Source organism: Scyliorhinus torazame, chromosome 11 (genome assembly GCF_047496885.1).
Source record: "Scyliorhinus torazame isolate Kashiwa2021f chromosome 11, sScyTor2.1, whole genome shotgun sequence".
Taxonomy (NCBI): domain Eukaryota; kingdom Metazoa; phylum Chordata; class Chondrichthyes; order Carcharhiniformes; family Scyliorhinidae; genus Scyliorhinus; species Scyliorhinus torazame.
Window position 1 is genome coordinate 182,553,670 of NC_092717.1, and position 21,771 is coordinate 182,575,440.

At 45.2% G+C, this 21,771-nt stretch overlaps 1 protein-coding gene across 3 annotated transcripts in view; it reads right to left on the bottom strand.

The window, feature by feature from the left end:
* Positions 1-21,771, bottom strand: part of smarcc1a (SWI/SNF related BAF chromatin remodeling complex subunit C1a) — a 288,801-nt gene that overhangs the window by 49,507 nt on the left and 217,523 nt on the right. For all 3 annotated transcript variants that reach the window (XM_072468117.1, XM_072468118.1, XM_072468116.1), the window contains exon 26: positions 10,362-10,611. In XM_072468117.1, coding sequence (XP_072324218.1) covers positions 10,362-10,611 — 250 coding nt within the window. The remainder of the gene's footprint in view (positions 1-10,361; positions 10,612-21,771) is intronic.

The window sequence follows — 21,771 nt, forward strand, 5'->3', positions numbered from 1 at the left end:
ATTCTAAACAACTCTCAATCCTCAGACCTGTTGTTTTTCTTAGTAGCATACAATTTGGCCATGAGGTCTCGCACAACTAGATTGACAATGATTCCGTTCTCATTATACAGTACTCATAATATGATAGAATTTTTCATCAAGATGGGAGTGTGAAGTAGTTGATTCTAAGACTAGGGTCTTAAATCTTAACAAAGGAAACTACGATGAAATGAGGCACGAGTTGGTTATGACCGACTGGGGAATGTTACTTAAAGGGCCGACAGTTGATAGGCAATGGCAAACATTCAAAGAGCACATGGTGGGACTGCAACAATTGTTTATTCCTGTCTGGCACAAAAGTAAAACGGGAAAGGTGCCAATCCATGGCTTACAAGGTAAATTAGGGATAGTATTCGATCCAAGGCAGTAGCATACAAATTGACCAAGAAAAGCAACAGGTCTGAGGATTGGGAGCTGTTTAGAATTCAGCAAAGAAGGCCCAGCCGATTGATTTAAGATGAAAATAGAATATGAAAGAAAGCTTGCAGGGAACACAAAAACTGACTGCAAAAGTTTCTATAGGTACGTGATGGGAAAAAGATTGGTTAAGACAAATGTAGGTCCCTTAAAGATAGAAACAGGGGAATGTATAATAGGGGACAAAGAAATGGCTGAGCAATTAAATACATACTTTGGTTCTGTCTTCACAAATAAGGACTCAAATAAGATACCAGAAATGTTGGGGAATGAAGGGTTTAGTCATAGGGAGGAACTGAAGGTGATCAATATTAGTAAGTAGAGAAATGGTGTTTGGGAAATTGATAGGATTGAAGGCTGATAATCCCAAGGGCCTGATGATCTACATCGCAGGGTACTGCAGGGGGTGGCTCTAGAAATTGTGGATGCATTGGTGGTCATCTTCCAGGATCCTACAGACTGCGGAACAGTTCCTGCAGATTGGAGGGTGGCTAATGTAACTCCACTATTTAAAAAGGGAGGTAGACAGAGAAAGCAGGAAATTATAGACCAGTAAGCCTGGGAAATTCAAGAATCCATTATCAAAGATTCTATATCAGAGCACTTAGAAAATAGTGGCAGGATTGGACAGAGCCAGAATGGATTTATGAAGGGGAAGTCATGCTTGACAAACCTACTGGAATTCTTTGAGGATGTAACGAGTAGAATCTAGTGGATGTGGTATATTTATATTTTCAGAAGGTTTTTGACAAAGTCCTGCATAAAAGATTAGTATGTAAAATTAAAGTACATGGGATTGGGGGGTAGTGTAGAGAAGGATAGCAAACTGGTTGGCAGACAAGGGGGAAAAAAAAAAAAAATCGGAATTAATCGGTCTTTTTCAAATTGGCAGCCAGTGATCAGTGGGATACCGCAGGGATCAGTGCTAGGACCCCAGCTATTCACAATATATGTTATTAATTTAGATGAGAACACAAAATGTCATATCTACAAATTTGCAGATGACACCAAGTTGGGTGGGATGGTGAGCTGTGAGGAGGATGCAGAGATCCTTCTGTGTGATTTGGACAAGTTGAGTGAGTGGGCAAATGCATGGCAGATGCAGTATAATTTGTATAGTGTGAGGTTATCCACTTTGGTAGCAAAAATAAGGCGGCAGACTATTATCAGAATGGCCATAAATAGGAGGGGAACGTGTAACGAGACCTGGGTGTCCTCATACATCAGTCACTGAAGGCAAGCATGCAGGTGCAGCAGGCAGCAAATGATATGCTGGCATTCATTGTGAGAGGATTCGAGTAGAGGAGCGTGATGTCATGCTGCAACTATGATATGAGGATGCTGGAGTTGGACTGGGGTGGACACAGTAAGAAGTCTTCCAACACCAGGTTAAAGTCCATCAGGTTTGTTTGGAATCACCAGCTTTCAGAGCGTAGCTCCTTCATCATCTGATGAAGGAGCAGCTCTCCGAAAGCTAGTGATTTCAAACTAACCTGTTCGACTTTAACCTGGTGTTGTTTTTTTTCTTAATAAATTTAGAATACCCAATTAATTTTTTCCAATTAAGGGGCAATTTAGCATGGCCAAACCACCTACCCTGCACATTTTTGGGTTGTGGGGGCGGAACACACGCAAACACAGGGAGAATGTGCAAACTCTACACGGACAGTGACCCAGAGCCAGGATAAAACCTGGGACCTCGGCGCCGTGAGGCAGCAGTGCTAACCACAGCACCACTGTGCTGCCCTTGGTGTTGTAAGACCTCTTAATATGCTGCAATTATACAGGGCCTTGGTGAGGCCACACCTGGAATAGTGTGTGCAGTTTTGGTCTCCTTATCTGAGGAAGGATGTTCTTGCTCTAGAGGGAGTGCAGCAAAGGTTTACCAGACTGATTCCTGGGATGGCAGGACTGACATACAAGGAGAGATTGAATCGGTTAGGATTGTATTCGCTCGAGTTCAGAAGAATGAGTGGGGATCTCATAGAAACCTACAAAATTCTATCAGGACTGGACAGGATAGATGTTCCCGATGGTGGATGTATCCAGAATCGGTGGCACAGTCTGAGGATATGGGTAGACCATTTAGGACAGAGATTAGGAGAAATTTCTTCACCCAGAGAATGGTGAGTCTGTGGAATTCATTACCACAGGAAGTAGTGGAGTCCAAAACATTGCATGGTTTCCAAGCAGTTAGATATAGCACTTGGGGCGAAGGGGATCAAAGGATGTAGGGGAAAGTGGGATTAGGTTACCGAGCTGGATGATCAGCCACGATCATAATGAATGGCGGAGCGGACCAGAATTTGAGAAACTAAGTGCCCTTGGTGTAAAAAAAAATTGGAGTCTTTAATGAATTGGTATTCTTTTGCATAGTATGACACTGTTGAAATCAACTAATGTTTTTCTTTCTCTGAAAAGGCAATTTCTAAACAGTCCATGGAAACATAAAATCACTTGGTTCAGGTTTCCATATTGGCAATAAGTTGGTAGGATGGAATCTTGCCTTTGCAAGTGTTTGAAGAGGGGCAGGAAATAATCCTCAGCATGACAAACTAAAACGCTGACCTGGAGCTAGGTGAAAAACAGAAGAGGTTACCACAGAGACATTTTGGCCATCTGTCCTGTATTCATTGGTCAGAAGAGTCTGAAAGGGTGATTGTCACTTGACAAGCTACCAGCTTCCAGAAAAAGGATATATTAAAGCATGCTTGGGACCAGGGTGCAGCACTGGGGAGATGGCAGTGCTCATCAAGCAACAGTCTTCTTCAGATCGAAGGTGGACGAGACAACTGTGGGATGGGTTCCCTAACACTTACGAAGAGAGAGCAGATCTTTAAAAAAAAGGGATGTGGGCTTCACTGGCTAGGCCAGCATTTGTTTCCCAAGCCTAATTGTCCTCGACAAGGTGGTAGTGAGCTGCCTTCGTGAACCACTGCAGTCCATGTGGTGTAGGTACACCTACTGTGCTACAAGGGAAGGACCTGCAGGATTTAAATCTAGAGACAGTGAAGGAATGCCAATATATTTCCAAGTCAAGATGGTGAGTGGCCTGGAGGGGAACGTCCAAGTGTTGGTGTTCCCACGTATCTGCTGCCCGTGACCTTCTAGATAGTAGTGATCGTGGGATTAATCGCCTCCCATCTGTGTGGGCTTCCTCCGGGTGCTCGATTTCCTCCCACAAGTCCCAAAAGATGTGCTGTGAGGTGAATTGTACATTCTTAATTATTTCTCAATGCACCTGAACAGGTGCCAGAGTGTGGCGACTAGGGAATTTTCACAGTAACTTCATTGCAGTGTTAATGAAAGCCTATATATTGCTAATAAAGATTATTATTATAATAGAAGGAGCCTTGGCGAGTACCTGCAGTGCATTCTGTAGATGATACATAGTGCTGCATCAGTGGAGGAACTGAATGTTTGTGGAAGGGGTGTCAATCAAGCTGGCTTTGTCCTGGATGGTGCGGGCTTCGAGTGTTGCTGGAGTTGCACTCATCCAGGCAAGTGGGGAGTATTCCATCACACTCCTGACATGCTTTTGTGGGTGGTGAACGGCCATGGGGAGTCAAGTAGTGAGTTATTCACTGCAGAATTCCCAGCCTCTAACCTACTCTTCTCTCCACAGTATTTATATGACTGGTCCAGTTTAGTTTCTGGTCAATGGTAAACCCCAGGATGCTGATTGTGGGGGATTCAGTGATGATGATCATGATGCTATTGAATGTCAAGGGACGATGGTTTGACTCTCTTTCATTGGAGATGGTCATTGCCTGGCACTGGTGTGGCATGAATGTTACTTGCCACTTGTTAGCCCAAGCCTGGGTATTGTCCAGGTCTTGCTTCATTTGGACGTGGACTGCTTCATTATCTGAGGAGTCACGAATGGTGCTGAACATGGTTATCAGCGAACATGCCCACATCTGACCTTATGTTGGAAGGAAAGTCAGGGTGGCACGGTGGCACAGTGGCACAGTGGCTAGCACTGCTACCTCATGCCGGCAAGGAACCAGGTTCGATCCTGGCCTAGAGTCACTGTCCATGTGATGTTTGCACATTCTCCCGGTTTCCATGTGGGTCTCACCCCAACAATCCAAAGATGTGCAGGGTAGGTGGCTTGGCCATGCTAAATTGCCCCTTAATTGGAAAGAAAAAAATAATTGAGTACTCTAAATTAAATTTTTTTAAAAGAACAAAAATGTTGGAAGGAAGGTTATTGATGAAGCAGCAGAAGATGATTGAGTCTAGGTTGTTAAACGTTTTAGTTGCTGTGATATGAAGAGTCTAGAATTCTTGTTCCTTTTCACTGAACACCATTTATTTAACTTCCACAGCCTCTGCACAAAACTCTTAACAACACACCACTTGACAGAGGCCACCTGAAGCCCCTTTACATATCAGTGTCAATTAATGGATACTCAACATAAATGAAACAACTAATTGCAATGTCTCTTAACCCATTACTTAACATTGGTCACTACCCGGAGGAACTCTGTAGTGATGTCCCGGGACTGAGATGACTGACATCCAGCAACCACAACCATCTTCCTTTGTGCTAGGTAGGACTCCAACCAGTGGAAAGTTACCCCCGATTCCCACAACGGGCAGTGTGTACAAAGGGCAGGGACTTAATCAACGCAAGCTTATAAAGGTTTTGCTCGGGCTCCTTGGTGCCATACTCTTATCAAATGCTGCCTTGATGTCAAAGGCAGTCACTCGCACCTCTCGAGTTCAGCACTTTTGTCCATGTTTGAACTCAGGCTGTAATGAGGTCAGCAGCTGAGTGATCCTGACAGAACCCAAACAGAGCATCAGTTTTATTACTAAGTGACTCTTAATTGCACTGTTGGTGCTTCCAAAACTTTACTGATGACTGAGAGTAGATTGATAGGGCAGTAATTAGCTGGGTTGGATTTGTCCTGCTCGTGTGTACAGGACATACCTGGGCAATTTTCCACATTGCCGGGTAGATGCCAGTGTTGTAGCTGTACTGGACCAGCTTGGCTAGGGGTGCAGCAAGTTCTGGAGCACAAGTCTTCAGTACTATTGCTGTAATATTGTCAGGGCCGATAGTTTTTGCCATATCCATTGTCTTCAGCTGTTTCTTGATATCATATGGGGTGAATCAAATTGGCTGAAGTCTAGCATCTGTAATGCTGGGGACCTCTGGAGGAAACGGAGATGGATCATCCACTCGGCAGTTCCAACTGAAGATTATTACGAATGCTTCTGCCTTGCTTATTACATGGATGTGCTGGGCTCTTCTATCATTGAGGATGAGGATATTTGTGGTGCCTCTTCCTCCAGGGCTAAATCGCTGGCTTTGAAAGTAGACCAAGGCAGGCCAGCAACACAGTTCAATTCCCGTAACAGCCTCCCCGAACAGGCGCCGGAAATGTGGCGACTAGGGGCTTTTCACAGTAACTTCATTTGAAGCCTACTTGTGACAATAAGCGATTTTCATTTCATTTCATTTCATTCCCGACTGGATGTGGCAGGACTGCAGAGCTTAGATCTGACCCTTTGATTGTGGGATCGCTAAGCTCTCTATGACTATTTATGTTGTTTGGCATGCAAGCTTCATCAGATTGACACCTCATTTTTCAGTATACTGGTGCTGCTCCTGGCATGCCCTCCTTCACTCTTCATTGAACCAGGGTTGATCCCCTGGCTTAGTCGGAGTAGTAGTAGAGTCGCAGAAATGCTAGGCCAAAGCTACAGATTGTAGCTGAGTCCAATTCTGCTGCTGCTGGTGGCCCACAGCCCCTCATGGATGCCCAGTCTCGAGTTGCTAGATCAATTCTGAACCTATGCCATTTAGCACAATGGTAGTGTCACATAGCACGATGGAGGGTATCCTCAGAGTGAAGATGGGACTTTATCTCCACAAGGACTGTGCGGTGGTCATGCCTCCAATATTGTCATGGAAAGATGCATCTGCACCACGCAGGTTACGGAGGATGAGGTCTAGTATGTTTTGCCCCCTTGGCAGCGATGTGCTGAGTGGTCGCACAAAAGGTGGCTCTCCATTAGAAACATCAATTTTGGTCCTTTTAACCTGTAAATTGGATACCAAGGTAACAAAACACTCACCCTACACTAACAATTAACCAAGGAAATGCCTTTGAACCAGCCACTGAGCGGAAAAATAGCAGTAACGGTAAAAGTTGGGAGACGAAGATCCAGATCTGAGTGAGGAGCCACGTGGGGTGCAGCAAAGCAGAGCATGGCAGACCAAGCAGGATCACCAAAGCAGATATTGGCCCACCACCGTTGTAGCAGTGGTTGGACCTTCTTTCAATAGAGCTCCAAAAACACAAGAACCCTATGGACCCCATGTCAGCCATGAGGTCTGCCATAGAAACCATTCTGGTCCCCATCAAAGTAGCGTTAGAGAGAACGGAGCGGAGACTAGAGACCCAGGAAGCAACGGTGCAGAGCTGGAGAATGTGGCCACTGACCAGAGTGGTCGGGTCGTCTCACTTGAGGCCGAAGTGGCAAGATTGGTGACGACACAGGGAACGTTCAAGGGAAAGGTGGAAGATCAGAAAAACAGGTCACGCTGACAGAACCTACGGATTGTCGGGCTACCTGAGGCACAGAGGGCAGAAAACCCCACTGGGTACGTCGCGAGGATGCTTGGGAAGCTGATCGGAGAAGGCTACCAGAGGTAGATCGGGCCCACAGGTTGCAGCGGCAAAGGCCTAAAGCAGGAGAACCACTGAAGGCGATCATAGTCAAACTCCATAAGTTCCAGGATAAAGAGGTGAACTGGGCCGGGAGCACGCAGTCATAGAGGAGAGGGACATACAACCTGCATCTATCAAGACATTGCAGCCAACCTTGTCAAGCACCGGATGGAATTTAAATTGGGCCACGGTGGTTTTACTTACAAGGTGTGGTTCGGCATGCTGTACCTACGAGACTTTGATTAACGGGGGGGGGCTAGTGCAAGGAATTTAAAGATCGGAGGGGGGGGGCACTACAGTTCTCTAATGGGAGTGGGCACCTGGCAGAAAGGGTGGGGAGGGGGAGGAAACAATGAGCAGGGGGGGGGGGGGGGGGAAAGAGAAACAAAAGGGTAAAGGGAAGGAAGGGCAGCAAGAGTAGGCAGACCCTTTTGGGGGGGGGGGGGGGCTAGAATGACTCTCGTCACAACAGGTCGTACATGGGAGTGGCTGCATCGAAGAAGACAACTGTGGCCCTCAAAGGGAAACTCCAATGTGCAAGGGGGACAGAAACCCCCCATGAGAATAGTCCCCTGGAAGGTCAAGGGACTTAACAGTCAGTGAAAAGATCCAGAGTCTTTGTCATCTAAAAAAACCTGAGGGCCAACATAGTCTTCCTTCAAGAGATATATCAGAAGGAAAAGGACCGACCCAGAGTAAGAGCTGGATCAGACAGATGAACCAAGCTTGCTTCGATACTAAGGGAAGGGTTGGTCATACTGTTTAGCAAACTTTACAGCGACAAACACGGTAAAGTTCCCATGGGGACGGTACATAATGGTCAGGGTAGTGGTGATGTTTGTAAATATGTATGCTCCAAAGTGGATGACACGATTTGCAATGGCTAGAAAACTGAACACCTTTATGGAACAGACCCATGGAGGTTCAACCATCCAAAAGAGAAAGAGTTCTCCTTCCTCGCCCGGACTCGAGGATGAAACTGTTTCACAATAGGTTGGACATACCAGCTGTGGGGGGAGGAAAGAAGGCAGGGACTTGAAGCACCACTAGAATGAGGGCAAAGTCATGGAGAGCACTCCATGCAATTGGGGAAGGCACCGGGTCTGGACGGATACCTGGTAGATTTCTATAAATAATTTGCAGCAGCATGGGCCACGCAGCAATGGGAGATGTTGAATGACTAGATATAGAAATAGACCCTGCTGCCCACGCAGGCACAGGCCTCAATATTGCTGATGCCTAAAAAAAGACAGGATCCGGTGGCATGCATGTCATCCAGACCCATCTCACACCTAAATACAGATGCCAATGTCCTGGTAACGTCCCTGGCGCGGCGACTGGAAAGTTGTGCGCGGAGATAGTCGGGAGAAGCAAACGGGCTTGGTCAAGGGCACACAGCTGACAGTGAACATTAGATACCTGCTAAACGTGATTATGACCCCACCCAGGGAGGAGACACAAGGAACTAAAGACGCTCAGCTCAAATATCAATTTGCCTCTACAAATCCATGGTCTTGATGACCATTCTAACATCTTGTCCAAAGCTCGATTGTCTAACCAGTAATTTAGACGTTGCATTATTTCTTGTGCTCCTTTTAATAAAATTAGATTCATCATCATACAAAAGAATGGATTCGCCCGAACCTGGACTTGTCTTGCCGATGGTCCTGCAGTCCATCAAAACTGGCTATTCAGTGTACACAAATTAGGCCATAATATGTAGGAGCAGAAGTAGGCCATTTGGCCCAATCAATTTGCTCTGCCATCCAATAAGATCATGACTGATCTGATATGATAATCTTCAACTCCACTTTATCCCACAACCCTGGATTCCATTATTGATTGAAAATCTGTGTCCCAACCTTGAATTTAACGACCCAGCCTTTACAGTTCTCTGCGGTAAAGAATTCCACAGATTCATTGCAATCCGAGAAGAAATTCCTCCTCATTTCTGTCTTAAACGGGTGACCCCATAACTCTTGAGATTATGCCCTCTGGTCCGAGACTCTCCCACAAGGGGAAACAACCTCCCAGTATCTGCCTTGTCAAGCCCCTAACGAATCCTATATGTATCAATAAGGTTGTCTCCCATTTGCCTAAACTCCAATAAGCACAGGCTCAATGTACCCAACCTCGCCTCACAAGAAAATCCTTCCATACCCAGGGTCTTCACTTAAAGAACACTGACAAGTGAGCATTTGCACAGCAAAACTTGCTCGAGACAATTGTACTGCTCTGTGCACCACCCGAAAATGTGATTTAAATCACAAACTTTGTGTGCTTCCGGCTGTGTTAGAACAACTGTTACTCAAAAATAATAAAATCTCTTCTAACTTCTCGGTAACTATTACAAAGTCCCAGTCTAATGCCTCCACACCCTGGTCCCTTTGGGGACAACCCCCAACCCCTGATTAACTACTCCCCCGGGGTATCCACCGTCCCATGTGCGGCTCCTACACCTCTCCCTCTCATGTCCGACTCCACTCTCATGTCCCCCAGCACAGCCGGTGTTTTAAAATGGGACGTGTTTGCTTTCAACCAGACTCTGCTGTGTTGCAACACTGGGCCTCAGACATCTGCGCTGCCTTGATCCTGCCAGTCTCAGTCAGGAGGCCAGGTAAGACGGGCACAGAAATTTGGTGCAAAGTGGGCACAGAGTGGCAATCCAATACCGAGAAAATTACAGCCCAATATGTTGAATCCCATCGGCAGTGAATGCTGAGTGGACAGCAAGCTGTCTTGCCAAGTCATCAGCTCAAATGGCAAGACACACAGGATAAAGAAGAGTGGAACCAATTATTACTAACCTTGCTTACTGTGAAAGTTCTCAGTTTTACACATTAACCCCAAGTGCAAAAGATATTGATGCGGCAAAATATGCCACCATGGATGGTATTTTTCATCAGTGTGTGTTTATGAGGCTTTAAGATTATACTGACAACCTGCACAAGTGGTTTGCTTCAAAAATATGCTCTCCTTCAAATCAGTTACCCGTAAAAGACACTCAAGATATCAGTGATTAACAAGATCTGTTGTATGCAATTACCTGTCATCAGAGAGACTCTCTTTCATACACACACAATAGCAAAGGGGTTATGAAATTTGTCATGGCGATTAACTAACAATCATTAACTGGACTCAAAATCTGTTTGTCCCATTATTAATCTGGAGGTGGTGAAAATAAGGATATGATTGAAAGAATGTAAAACGTATACTGACCTAACTGTTGCTGCATCTGATGGTGCATCATTGGATATGGAGGTGGTGGTGTTGGACCTTGTTGTATCATTCCCATCGAACCCAGCTGCTGAATAACAGGGGTGGATGATGTGCTTTGAGAATGCTGCTGCTGTTGTTGTTGTTGCTGCTGTTGCTCCAGCTGCTGTCTGGCTCTCATTTCAGCATATTTCAACTGTTCCATGTGGAAGGCTTGCCGTTCCGTGAGCAGCTGTTGTCTCTGCTGTTCCAGCTGAAATAAAGCGCAAAGTCAACACACATGAACAAAAGACCCTTGCTGCAATTTACTTCCAAGGTGCCTGGGCCATCAAATAGCTGCTGTAAGTGATCAGTCTTAGTGTAATTCTGGACAGCTAATCAAATCCAGCCTGGTGTTTGGCCAAATGCAAAATCAGCCAGGAGAGCACATATTGTGAATTGAAATTTTGAAGCAGTTGGTTTATCAAGAAGTTGCAGATGTATTAAGGGCAATAGTTTATTTTCTTTACTGCAACAAAATTTATACAATTCTCTCTTCTACTGAACTGACAGATTTTAAGAACGTTCTTCCAGTTGTGTCACTGCATGTGCCAGCAGTCATCTAGTTTTTGATCATCTCCAATCTGTTTTATTACCCGAGCACAGCCTTATGCAAATCACATTATTCTATTTGTTGGCTCAAATTCCAACTTGCATCACAGATATGTTATCATACAACTATTGCAACACCGTATGAGATCCCATACGCCATGTTTTCAATCCCTCTAGGTCAGAGGGAAAACACAATGGGAGTATTACCATTTTTATCCATGCATGCTTAATGGATATATACCTTTAAGTTGAGCAGGGGAGTAAGGAATTCAAAAGTTACAAAAGAGAACACCGTGCTAGTCTTCGGACAGCAGAATTCAGACTTTGCGTACCCGAGAGATCGGTGGTACACTGTTCAATTGGTTGGCTGGTGGCCAATGAATTGGCCAAATGGCTGTATTCTGCCCGGTTACAGGCAATGTTTGGCTCCTGCCCAAGCTTTTTTTTAAATGGTTTCATGGGATGTGGGTGCCGCAGGCAAGGCCAGGATTTGTTGCCCGTCCCTAATTACCCTTGAACTGAGTGGCATTTTAAGAGACAACCACATTGCTGTGGGTCTGGAGTCACATGTAGGCCAGACCAAGTAAGGACAGCAGATGTCCGTCCCTAAAGGACATCAGTGAACCAGATGGGTTATTTCGACAATTGTTTTAGGGTCATCATTAGACTTTTAATTCCAGATTTGGATTGAATATAAATTTCACCATCTGCAATGGCAGGATCCGAACCTGGTTCCCAGAGCATTACCATGGGTCTCTGGATTACAAGTCCAGCGTCAATGCCACCACCACTCCGGGATGATTTTTTTCCCCAGAGAACCAGGGAAAGACAGTTGGGGTCCTGGACTCCTCCATCTTCACCCACTCTGCTCTCGGTTCCCTCACTCTTTCTGATCTGGCCACCCAGTGATACAACTGTAGGTTCGGGAGAGTCAGGCCTCCCACATTTCTTTCCCTTTGTAGGACTTTCTTTTGGATCCTCGGGTCTCATCCCCTTTCTCCGCCCCCCATCACACAAATGCCATGATTAGCTTGTCGACTGTTGAAAAATGCCTTGATAATGTAGATTTCATAGAATTTACAGTGCAGAAGGAGGCCATTTGGCCCATCGAGTCTGCACCGGCTCTTGGAAAGAGCACCCTACCCAAGCCCACACCACCCTATCCCCATAACCCAGTAAGCCCACTCAACCAACACTAAGGGCAATTTTGGACACTAAGGGCAATTTAGCATGGCCAATCCACCTAACCTGCACATCTTTGGACTGTGGGAGGAAACCGGAGCACCCGGAGGAAACCCACGCACACACGGGGAGAACGTGCAGACTCCGCACAGACAGTGACCCAGCCGGGAGTCGAACCTGGGATCCTGGAGCTGTGAAGCAATTGCGCTAACCACTATGCTACCGTGCTGCCCGTGACCAAAAGATCGTGAGGGAGGGATCTATACAGGAAGAGGAACCTGGGCAATACGTTCATTTTGATGTCTGTATTCTCCCTGCGAGGTCACTGGCAGTGGGCCCCATCTCTGCAGGTCCCTTTTGACTTCCTCCACCAGATTAGTCAGTTCCATTTGTGGATCCATGTCCAGTTGTGGGATATTTGGATCCCTGGTCATGGAATTTGGTTTGAGCAGTCCCGCCAGCTCTGTCCCTTCCCCTCTGTGGGTTTCACAGGGAAGATCTCGCACTGGCTCAGGTTAACCATGTAATCAGAGAAGGTTCCATCCAAACTCCTTTAGGAGTTTCATTATCCCTTCCATGCTGTCTGTGGGTTTGAGATGCAAGCCATCTGTGTAGTGACACTATGCTCTCTTTCCACCTTCTCGATACCTCTCCACCCCTTAGCCGTTCTGAGAGAGATCGGCAGTGGTTCGATTGCCAAAGTAAACAGCAGCGTGAATTGCGGCAACCTGGTCTCATGCCTCTGTGCAGCCAGATATATTTAGTGCTGGTGGTGTTTGTCCATACGCTCGCCATGGGAGCTCTGTACAGTAGTTTCACCCAGATGAATTATGGTCCGAACTCAAAACGGTCCAGTATGAGGTACTTCCACTCATCTCTGTCAAAGGCCTTTCCTGCGTCCAGGGAGATTTAAAAAATATATATTTTTTATTCGCCGTATTTTTTAATCATCATTTTCACCATATAAAAGAGAAACCAAAACAACCAGACAATATAAAAAAGAAAACAAACCCCCCCCCCCCCCCAACTCCCCCAGCCAGAGTGATCTGTGGGCTCTGTTCACTTCTGGGGGCTTGGGGAAGCTTTCCCCTCCCAAGTTTGCCCAGCATCGGTGCCATGTATTCCATAGGGTTCTTGCCCTCCAGTAGGTCCATAATGCGAAGGTTTTGCCAGTGCAACCGATACTCTTGGTCCTCGAATTCCCCCTTAGCATCCCTTCCGTCGACACCAATCTTGCCCATGTCTCCAGTGAGGCGATCTGGTCGCTCAGGCCAGTCGCAGCCTTCTCCAGCTTTCTGATCATCACTTCCTGTGTCTCCAGATGCCGCTCAGTCTTTTCCAGCGCTGCTTAAAGGGAGACCAGTGTCTCCGTTACCACCACTTTCATTGTCGGCATTATGTGGCTGTGCCAGATCTTTGGTGGAGCTATTCAGTTGGTCCCCACAGTTTTTTCCCTTCAAAGTTTTCATTCATTCCTCTTTGAAAGCTGTAATTCAATCTGCTTCCAGCACCTTTTTAAGCACTGCAGTCGAGATCGCAATAGCTCCAGTGTAGCACCAAGAGTTGCCTCATATCATCTCTGGTTCTTTTTCCAATCAGTGATTCTGGTTTCTTCTCGTTATCACAAGAAATAGTTTTCTTTTACTTAATGACATGAAAATCATTTTTGCTGCTTGGATCAAATTCACAAGTTATATTCCCTCGTTAAGGATACAACAAAAGAACAAGCTGCATTTATTTACCATACGATATAAAGGGTAAAAAGCCCCAAGATTCTTCAGGAGATGCAAGGAGAAAAATCTCAGTCAAAGGAGATAACATTAAAAGGAGATAACCAAACTCTTGGTCAATGAGGTCCGCTTTCAGGGATCTCTTAAAGGGAGAGTGGGCGAGAGCAAGAGCACACGAGAGAGTGGAATTTAAACAATTCTATGTCACTGGGTCCAGCTAGCTGGAGGCACCAATGGTGGTTCTCAAGAATAAACTGGGGCACTGGCATGTGCACGAGAGACCAGAGTCAGAGAAATTGTTTACAATTTATATAAATGAAGAATAATTTACAATTTATGTAAATTATGGAATTGTTTACAATTTATCCAAATGATGAATTGTTTGCAATTTCTATAAATGATCTGCAAGCAGGGACAGAGTGTAACTGATAGAAATTGGCTTTCTAGTTAGCTATTGATGATATAGGTAAAAGGTATAATTGAGAACTCATTAAGAGTAATTAACTAAATCATATTAACCATGAGAGTGAGGAAAGCCGAATAGCTGGGAACATTTTGCAAGTTGCTTGAGACTTGCTTAAGATTGTAAGGACAGAGACGTCAAATAGCTAAAAGGCCCCATTGTGTGAAAGAACGGGCAGTAATCTGCCTTTCTGTTTTTGCTTACAAAGTGAATAACCTCGCACTTATCCAAATTATACTGCATCTGCCATTGATTTGCCTACTCGCCCAACCTGTCCAGATCATGCTGTAGGATCTCTGCATCCTCGTCACAGTTCACCCTCCCACCTAATTTGGTATCATCTGCAAACTTTGAGATGTTACATTTGTTCCCTCATCCAAATCATTAATATATATCATGAATAGCTGTGGTCCCGGACGGCGGGCGGGAGGCGGCCGCACAATGGAGGGCTCCCGTTCGGCAACGGCATTTTCGGGGCTTTAAGCCCGGTCCCAGGGTCCACGGAGGCGGCAGAAGCAGGGAGAAGGCACAGAGGAGGCACAGTGAAGACACAGGAGGGAAAAAAAGAACAAAGAAAAATGTCGAGGGTGAGCAAGAAAACGGCCGGAAAAAAAACAGCTGAAGGTCCGTCGGGGAGTGGAAAGGTCACCGCGGGGTCACCAAGGAAAATGGAGGCTGGAGCACCAGGGAAGGCCGCACTGCTTACGGCTGAAGAAATAACTAAGGTGATGGCTGCGGAATTTGAAAAGCAGTTGCCGCAGATTGCGAAATGCATGGAGACGGTGAGGAAGGAGATGAGGGAGGTTGAGAGTGTGCTGGTAGAGGAGGCGGTTTCCCCGGTGAGGATGGAGGTGGCGAGCGCAGTGGCGGAGGTGCGAGAGCAAGGGGAGGCGCTGAAGGAAGTGGAGGAGACGTTATTGCAGCACGGTGATCAACTTGCCTCGATGGGGAAAGAGATGCGGACGGTGATGGATACGAACAAGGATCTGCAAGGAAAAATGGAAGACCTGGAAAACAGATCCAGGCGACAGAATTTGAGGATTGTGGGGCTGCCCGAAGGAGTTGAAGGACCGAAGCCGACTGAGTATTTTGCCGCGATGTTGGCAAAACTATTGGGGGAGGGGGAGGATCCCTCCCGATATGAACTGGATCGGGCTCATCGGTCGTGGAGGCCTGTACCAAAGGCGAATGAGCCGCCAAGGGCAGTGACTCTGTGCTTCCATAGGTACAGTGTGAAGGAGAAGGTCCTGAGCTGGGCCAAGCAGAAGCGAGTGGTGCAGTGGGCTGGAGCTGGTATACGTGTATACCAGGACTTTACGGTGGAGCTGGCAAGGAGGCGGGCTGCCTTCAACCGGGTGAAGAGGGCACTGTACATTAGCAAGGTGCAGTGTGGCATTGTTTATCCAGCGAAGCTGAGGGTGACTTATAAGCTCAGGGACTTTTATTTTGGAACGGCGGAAGCAGCGGAGGAGTTTGCGAAAGCAGAAGGACTGTGGCAGAACTGACAAATTGAGGAATGGCCATGTGCCGATGTAACCTCATGACTGTATTTTCTTCTTTTTTGTTTCACTGCACGCGGGTGTAGAGGCTAAAGGAGCCAATGTGGTATATATTTAGACAAGGGAAGTGATGGGACCTTCACTCGAAATGAGGGCTCTTTGGGGTATAGATGGATATGCGGGGTTTGTGTGCTAAAAGGGGATCTCTGGGCTTTCCTAGGGGCGGGCAAGGGGGAAAGGGACCCGGCGTGGGCCTCCACGCTGGCCGGTTTAAGCCGGCCAGTGAACGGGAGTGAGGTGGGGGAGGGGCTGCGGCCATCGGAGCCTGGCAGAACAGGGTCCGAGTGGTCTAGCCGGGGTGGAAAGTTGGGGGGAAGGAACCGAGGTTGGGAGGAGGAGTTTTACAAGAGGCAGTGGACGGGAGGAGCTGGAGACCTGGGGTGGGGGGGGCTGTGTAAGATTAAGGGTGACTACGGGTAATCCCGGATTCCTTTTTGTCATTTGTTTATGTAAACATGCGGGTTGAGGTTTGGAGGTTGGTGGGTAGATGGGATCGTTGTTATTATGGGGACTGACATATCTTGCTGATTATTGTTTATTGTTGATGGATGTAAATGTGGGAGAAAATGTGAAAAAGGAGAATTAAAATTTTTTTAATTTTTTTTTAAATGAATAGCTGTGGTCGCAGCACCAATCCCTGTAGTACCCCACTAGTTACTGCCTGCCAATTTGAAAATGACCCATTAATCCCTACTCTTCATTTTCTCTCTGCCAACCAGTTTTCTATCCACCTCAGTACATTTCCCCCAATCCCATGCGCTTTAATCTTGCACAATAATCTCTTATGCGGGACTTAGTCAGATGCCTTCTGAAAGTCCAAATATATCACATCGACAGGCTCCCCTTGCCAACTGTACTGGTTACATCTTCAAAGAATTGCAACAGATTTGTCAAGCATGATTTTCCCTTCATAAATCCATGCTGACTCTGACTGATCCTGCCACTGCTTTCTAAATGTTCCGCTATAAAGTCCATGATAATGGATTCAAGCATTTCCCCCACTACCGATGTTAGGCATTGACGCATCCTAACCCAAGTGGTGGATTTCAGTCCCTCACAAAACCATGCTGGACATGTGGAATAGTGAAATTGGTTTTCATAGGAAGAGCAACATAAACATTTTGCCCTCACGACTGACCAACATATCAACATAACATTTTACGACTATTTTTGCACTCTATTTAAGCTAATATAGTAAATGTCAGAAACAAGTTTAGGCATGCATTGTCAATGTTAAGTAGCCTATTTACAGAAAGAATAAAACTCCACAAAGTGACAATATTACAAATTGCAATATAGTCGCATGCACCACATCAGTTAAGTCAGCTATGAACTCTGAATAAAAATTTTTTCACTTCAAGTGCCTGTATTTAAATAAATGTTGTAACACAAGCAGTCATCACTTGTTCCCTGTGCGCCTAGTTAATAATAAAGAACAGTAGGCTGAATTAATTATTCAGCAGTCTCTTTATAGGCAGCACACTATTCAATTAACACACTTGCACGGTTTTCTGAATCCTTTATCCTAAATTTAAACAGCATTTAGTAACACATAGTTCTTCAAAAGGCAGTGCATCACTTTGAGCACAGATAGGATATATTCAAAAAACCAATGAGGCCCAAATAACTTTCTGATTTGTGATCCAAAATGATATTTTTTTTAAATAAGACTAACATTACATTGCTGAACAATGAAAAATATTATGGGCTACAGCTCCCGATGTTCTTTTTCCATTATGATTCCACATATAAAGCTTTTGTGTCTTTTCTCTCTCTCTCCCATTATACTCAACCAGTTACCATTCACTTCCTGTTCAGATTCAAAAGGAAAACGTTACCCTGGTTGCATCTATAATATGATCACACCAATAGTGTAATTGATGTTCCCACTTTGATCAATGACAGAGCTGTAGGAACAGCACTTCACAAATGGTGCCACTAAGCACAAAATACCTTCTAGACACAGCTGACGTTTTGAATGACAAACTATAATTCGTTATAGCGGACTAAACTGGAATGGCAACAAGAGCAGCATATTGTTATCGCAGCTGTTTAAATGTTCATGTGTCGAAATACTAACTGGGTTGTGGCACTAGGATAGCTGAAAGAATTATAGACTCGGGAGGCAACAATATCTTCTGCAGAATCCCACAAGATTCAAGTTTAAACAGGTCATGTAGAGTCCAATTAACACATTTTAATGTCCTATTTGAATAATTTATACACATCTGCAAATTGAATCTGGTGAACCTCCTCTGAACTGCTTCCAATGCCACCACATGGCACCCATATAATGGTCAGAGCACCATCTATGACACTCAGTGGTTTCAATGCAGGTTCCAGCCATTCTTGGTCAAATATGTTAGTGAAGCGTGATGCACTTTGAACAACCTGTATTTTTGTAGCACCTTCAACAGACAAAAATTCCAAAATGTTTCACTGGTGTAATCACTAAAACAGAAAACCAATTATAAGGCAGCAATATTAGGAGGGGTGGCCACAAGTTTAAAATCAAGGAGATAGTTTTCAGTTGGCTCTTAATGGGGTGGAGGTGGTGATGGAGAGATTTTAAGGGAAAACTGTACAGCATTGGCAGCAGCTGAAGACATAGCCACCAATGACAAGGTAAAGAAAATGGAGGAAAGACACACCACAGTCTAATGAAAAACATTTGGAGCTGGAGGTCACAGGATAGGGAAGAAACAATCAAGCACAAGGATGAGCATCTTAAATTCAACAAGCTCAGGTTTGAGGAGCCAATGTAGGTCAGCGAGCATAAGGCTAACAGCAAATAGGACTTGGTACACCTTAAGGTACAGGGTAGCAGTTTATGAAGGCTGGGGAATGAGAAGTTGGACAAGAAAACTTTGGAAGAGTCAAGTCTAGGAGTGAAAAAGATATGGATGAGCAGCAGATGGGCTGATGCATGGTCAGTTGTAGGTAACATGGCGGCAGAGGGCACATTCTGAAGAAAAGGATTCAGGGATGCAACCCGAGCCTAGTATGGAGTAGGGTGTCAAAGTTTCCAATGTTTTGTGTCTTACAGTTGCCAGGGAAAGAAACTGTATCAGTGGCAAAGACAAAGTTTACAGCAGGAGTCACACATAGCAGCTTCAGCTTTTCAAGCGTTAGCAGGTCATCCAAGGCAGGTCACGCAATGTGACACAGATGCAAAAGATAGACTTAAGAGTTTTGAAGAGGTTCACCATGTGGGCAAATAAAGAGGTCAAACCAAAGGGTTAGATTGAACAAATGGTCTTACCCTTACTGACAAAAAAAAAATCTAAGTGCTCCTTGAACTTGTTAAGGAAGTAAAAGCAAAGGGAATAAAGAAGGGATTGGAGGAGAATGTTTGTAGTGGCGAAAAGCAAAGCATTAGCTTAAAATTCCAGTGCAAGATAAAAGCTGAGACAGTTAGGTATCTCAGCATGTCAAGTCCTAGAATAGGTCTTCCACAATATCCAGGTGACCAAGCTGCAAATAACAAGACAAGTGAGAAGCTCCGAAGAAAGACCATCAGACACAGGAGCAGAATTAGGTCATTCGGCCCATTGAGTCTGCTCTGCCATTCAATCATAGTGATTATATTTCTCATCCCCATTCTCTTGCCTCCTCCCCCTAACCCCTGATCCCCTTATCAATCAAAAACCCATCTATCTCGGTCTTTTTAAAAATAAATTTAGAGTACCCAATTCACTTTTTCCAATTAAGGGGCAAGTTAGCGTGGCCAATCCACCGAGCCTGCACATCTTTGGGTTGTGGGGGCGAAACCCACGCAAACACTGGGAGAATGTGCAAACTCCACACAGACAGTGACCCAAAGCGAGGATCAAACCTGGGACCTCGGCACCATGAGGCGACAGTGCTAACCATTGCACCATCGTGCTGCCCCTATCTATCTCGGTCTTAAAGATTTGGCCTCCACAGCTTTCTGCGGCAATGAATTCCACAGATTCACCACCCTCTGGCTGATGAAATTCCTCCTCATCTCAGTGTCCTCGGGTTCTAGTTTTTCCTACTTGTGGAAACATCCTCTCCACATCCACTCTATCAAGGCCTCTCAGTATCCTGTACATTTCAGTAAGATCCCCCCTCATCCTTGTAAACTCCCAACGAGTACAGACCCAGAGTCCTCAACCGCTCATGTGGCAAGCTCTTCATGCCAGGGACCATTCTTGTGAACCTCCTCTGGCCCTTACAAGGCCAGCACATCCTTCCTTAGATGCAGATATCTATACAGTATTTAGGTGTACACTTGCTATGTGAAGGCATACAAGGCTATGGGCCAAGTGCTGAAAAATAGGATTAGAATAGTTAGGTGGCTGTTTTTGACCAGTAGAGACACGATGGGCCGAAGGATCTTTTCTATGGTGTAGACCTCTATGACTGACTCCTGATACGATCTGGCAAGTCATCAATCCAATAGGGAAACAAAAGATGTACAAGTAGAAGGGAATTAAGAGATTTGGGGACATTGAGAGATTGAGTTGAGGTGGAAACTCAGCCACGTTCATACTGAATAGCAAAGGCGATTCAAAGGTAAAATTGGCCGACGCCTTCTATTTCTGAAAATTCTGAAATGCAAGGCAGAGGAATCCAGATTCCTACATCAAAACTGACACGCCTGTTGTATTAATTGCTTTCCTTTGAAATGCTACACCACTCGTGAGTATAAAGATTGTGCTTCTGTTAGTGAGTCTATAAAAGCTGTGCATTCTATAGATTTATCAAAAAAATATACTCTTGAGACACCCAGAGTTCGGACTCCTTCAAAACATCTTATGCCAAGAACATTCTAATGTCACATGGGTGTTTTTAGCAGAGGAGGGTAAGGTTTGATGTAACCCAGCCACATCTGCTTCTGGATGGATAAACCAACTGTGCGAGCGATATGCTCACATCTGTGCCCCAGGATCTGAAGCAGCAACAGTGTGGGTTACACTGGGGGGGAATGATGAGGGGAAAGAGAGATTTTGCTGGTTGAAAAGGACAAAAATGTTGAATAGGTGTCTGAGCCTTCAAAAGTTCAAAAAATATTTGGCAGACAGCCATAGGCAAAAAAGAGAGTTTGAAACACAAATGCTAGGCAATTAATCTCCAACAAGAGAGTCCAACTAACTCCCTTCAGATGCAACAGCAGAACCACTGCCAAACACCCCCAAATCAATAGCATAGGGGTCACAATTGACCAGAAACTTAAACAGGATTGAAACTTAAACTGTGGTTGCAAGAGAAAGCTGGAGGCTGGAAATTCAGAGTCCAGCTCCAACAACAATCAAGAAGCTCAACGTCATCCAAGACAAAGCAGCCTGCTTGATCAGCACCCCGTTCGCCACCGGTACACAGTGACAACAGCATGCATGATTTACAAGATACATTGCAGCGATCACCAGGCTCCATTGACAGCACCTTCCAAATCCATCATCTCTACCCACCTAGAAAGACAAGATAAGCAGATGCATACGAACAGCACTGCCTGGAAGTTTCCCTCCTAGTTGCACACAATTCTGGTGGAATTACATCCCCATTCCTTCATTGTCACAGAGTCAAAATTCTGGAACTCTCCAGTGGATCTGTGGATTGCAATAGTTCATTTAGTCAATTCACTATTGTGACTTTATCCAGGGCAATTACAGATGGGCAACAAATGCTGGCCTAGCAAGTGATGCCCACATTCCAGGAGCAAATTAAAAAAGCAAAGCCATCAAGTTAAGAAAAGAAGTTAGGAGATCCTTTGCTCACACAAAGACAATATAAGTGAGGTTGCTGCAGTTAACAGCATCTGGAAAAGAGACAGAGAAGATGATTCAACAAGTTGGCCCAAATCAAGTATTCCTCTGATGAACCACACAATATTACGAATTCTTGTTAAGCAAATATATTTTAAA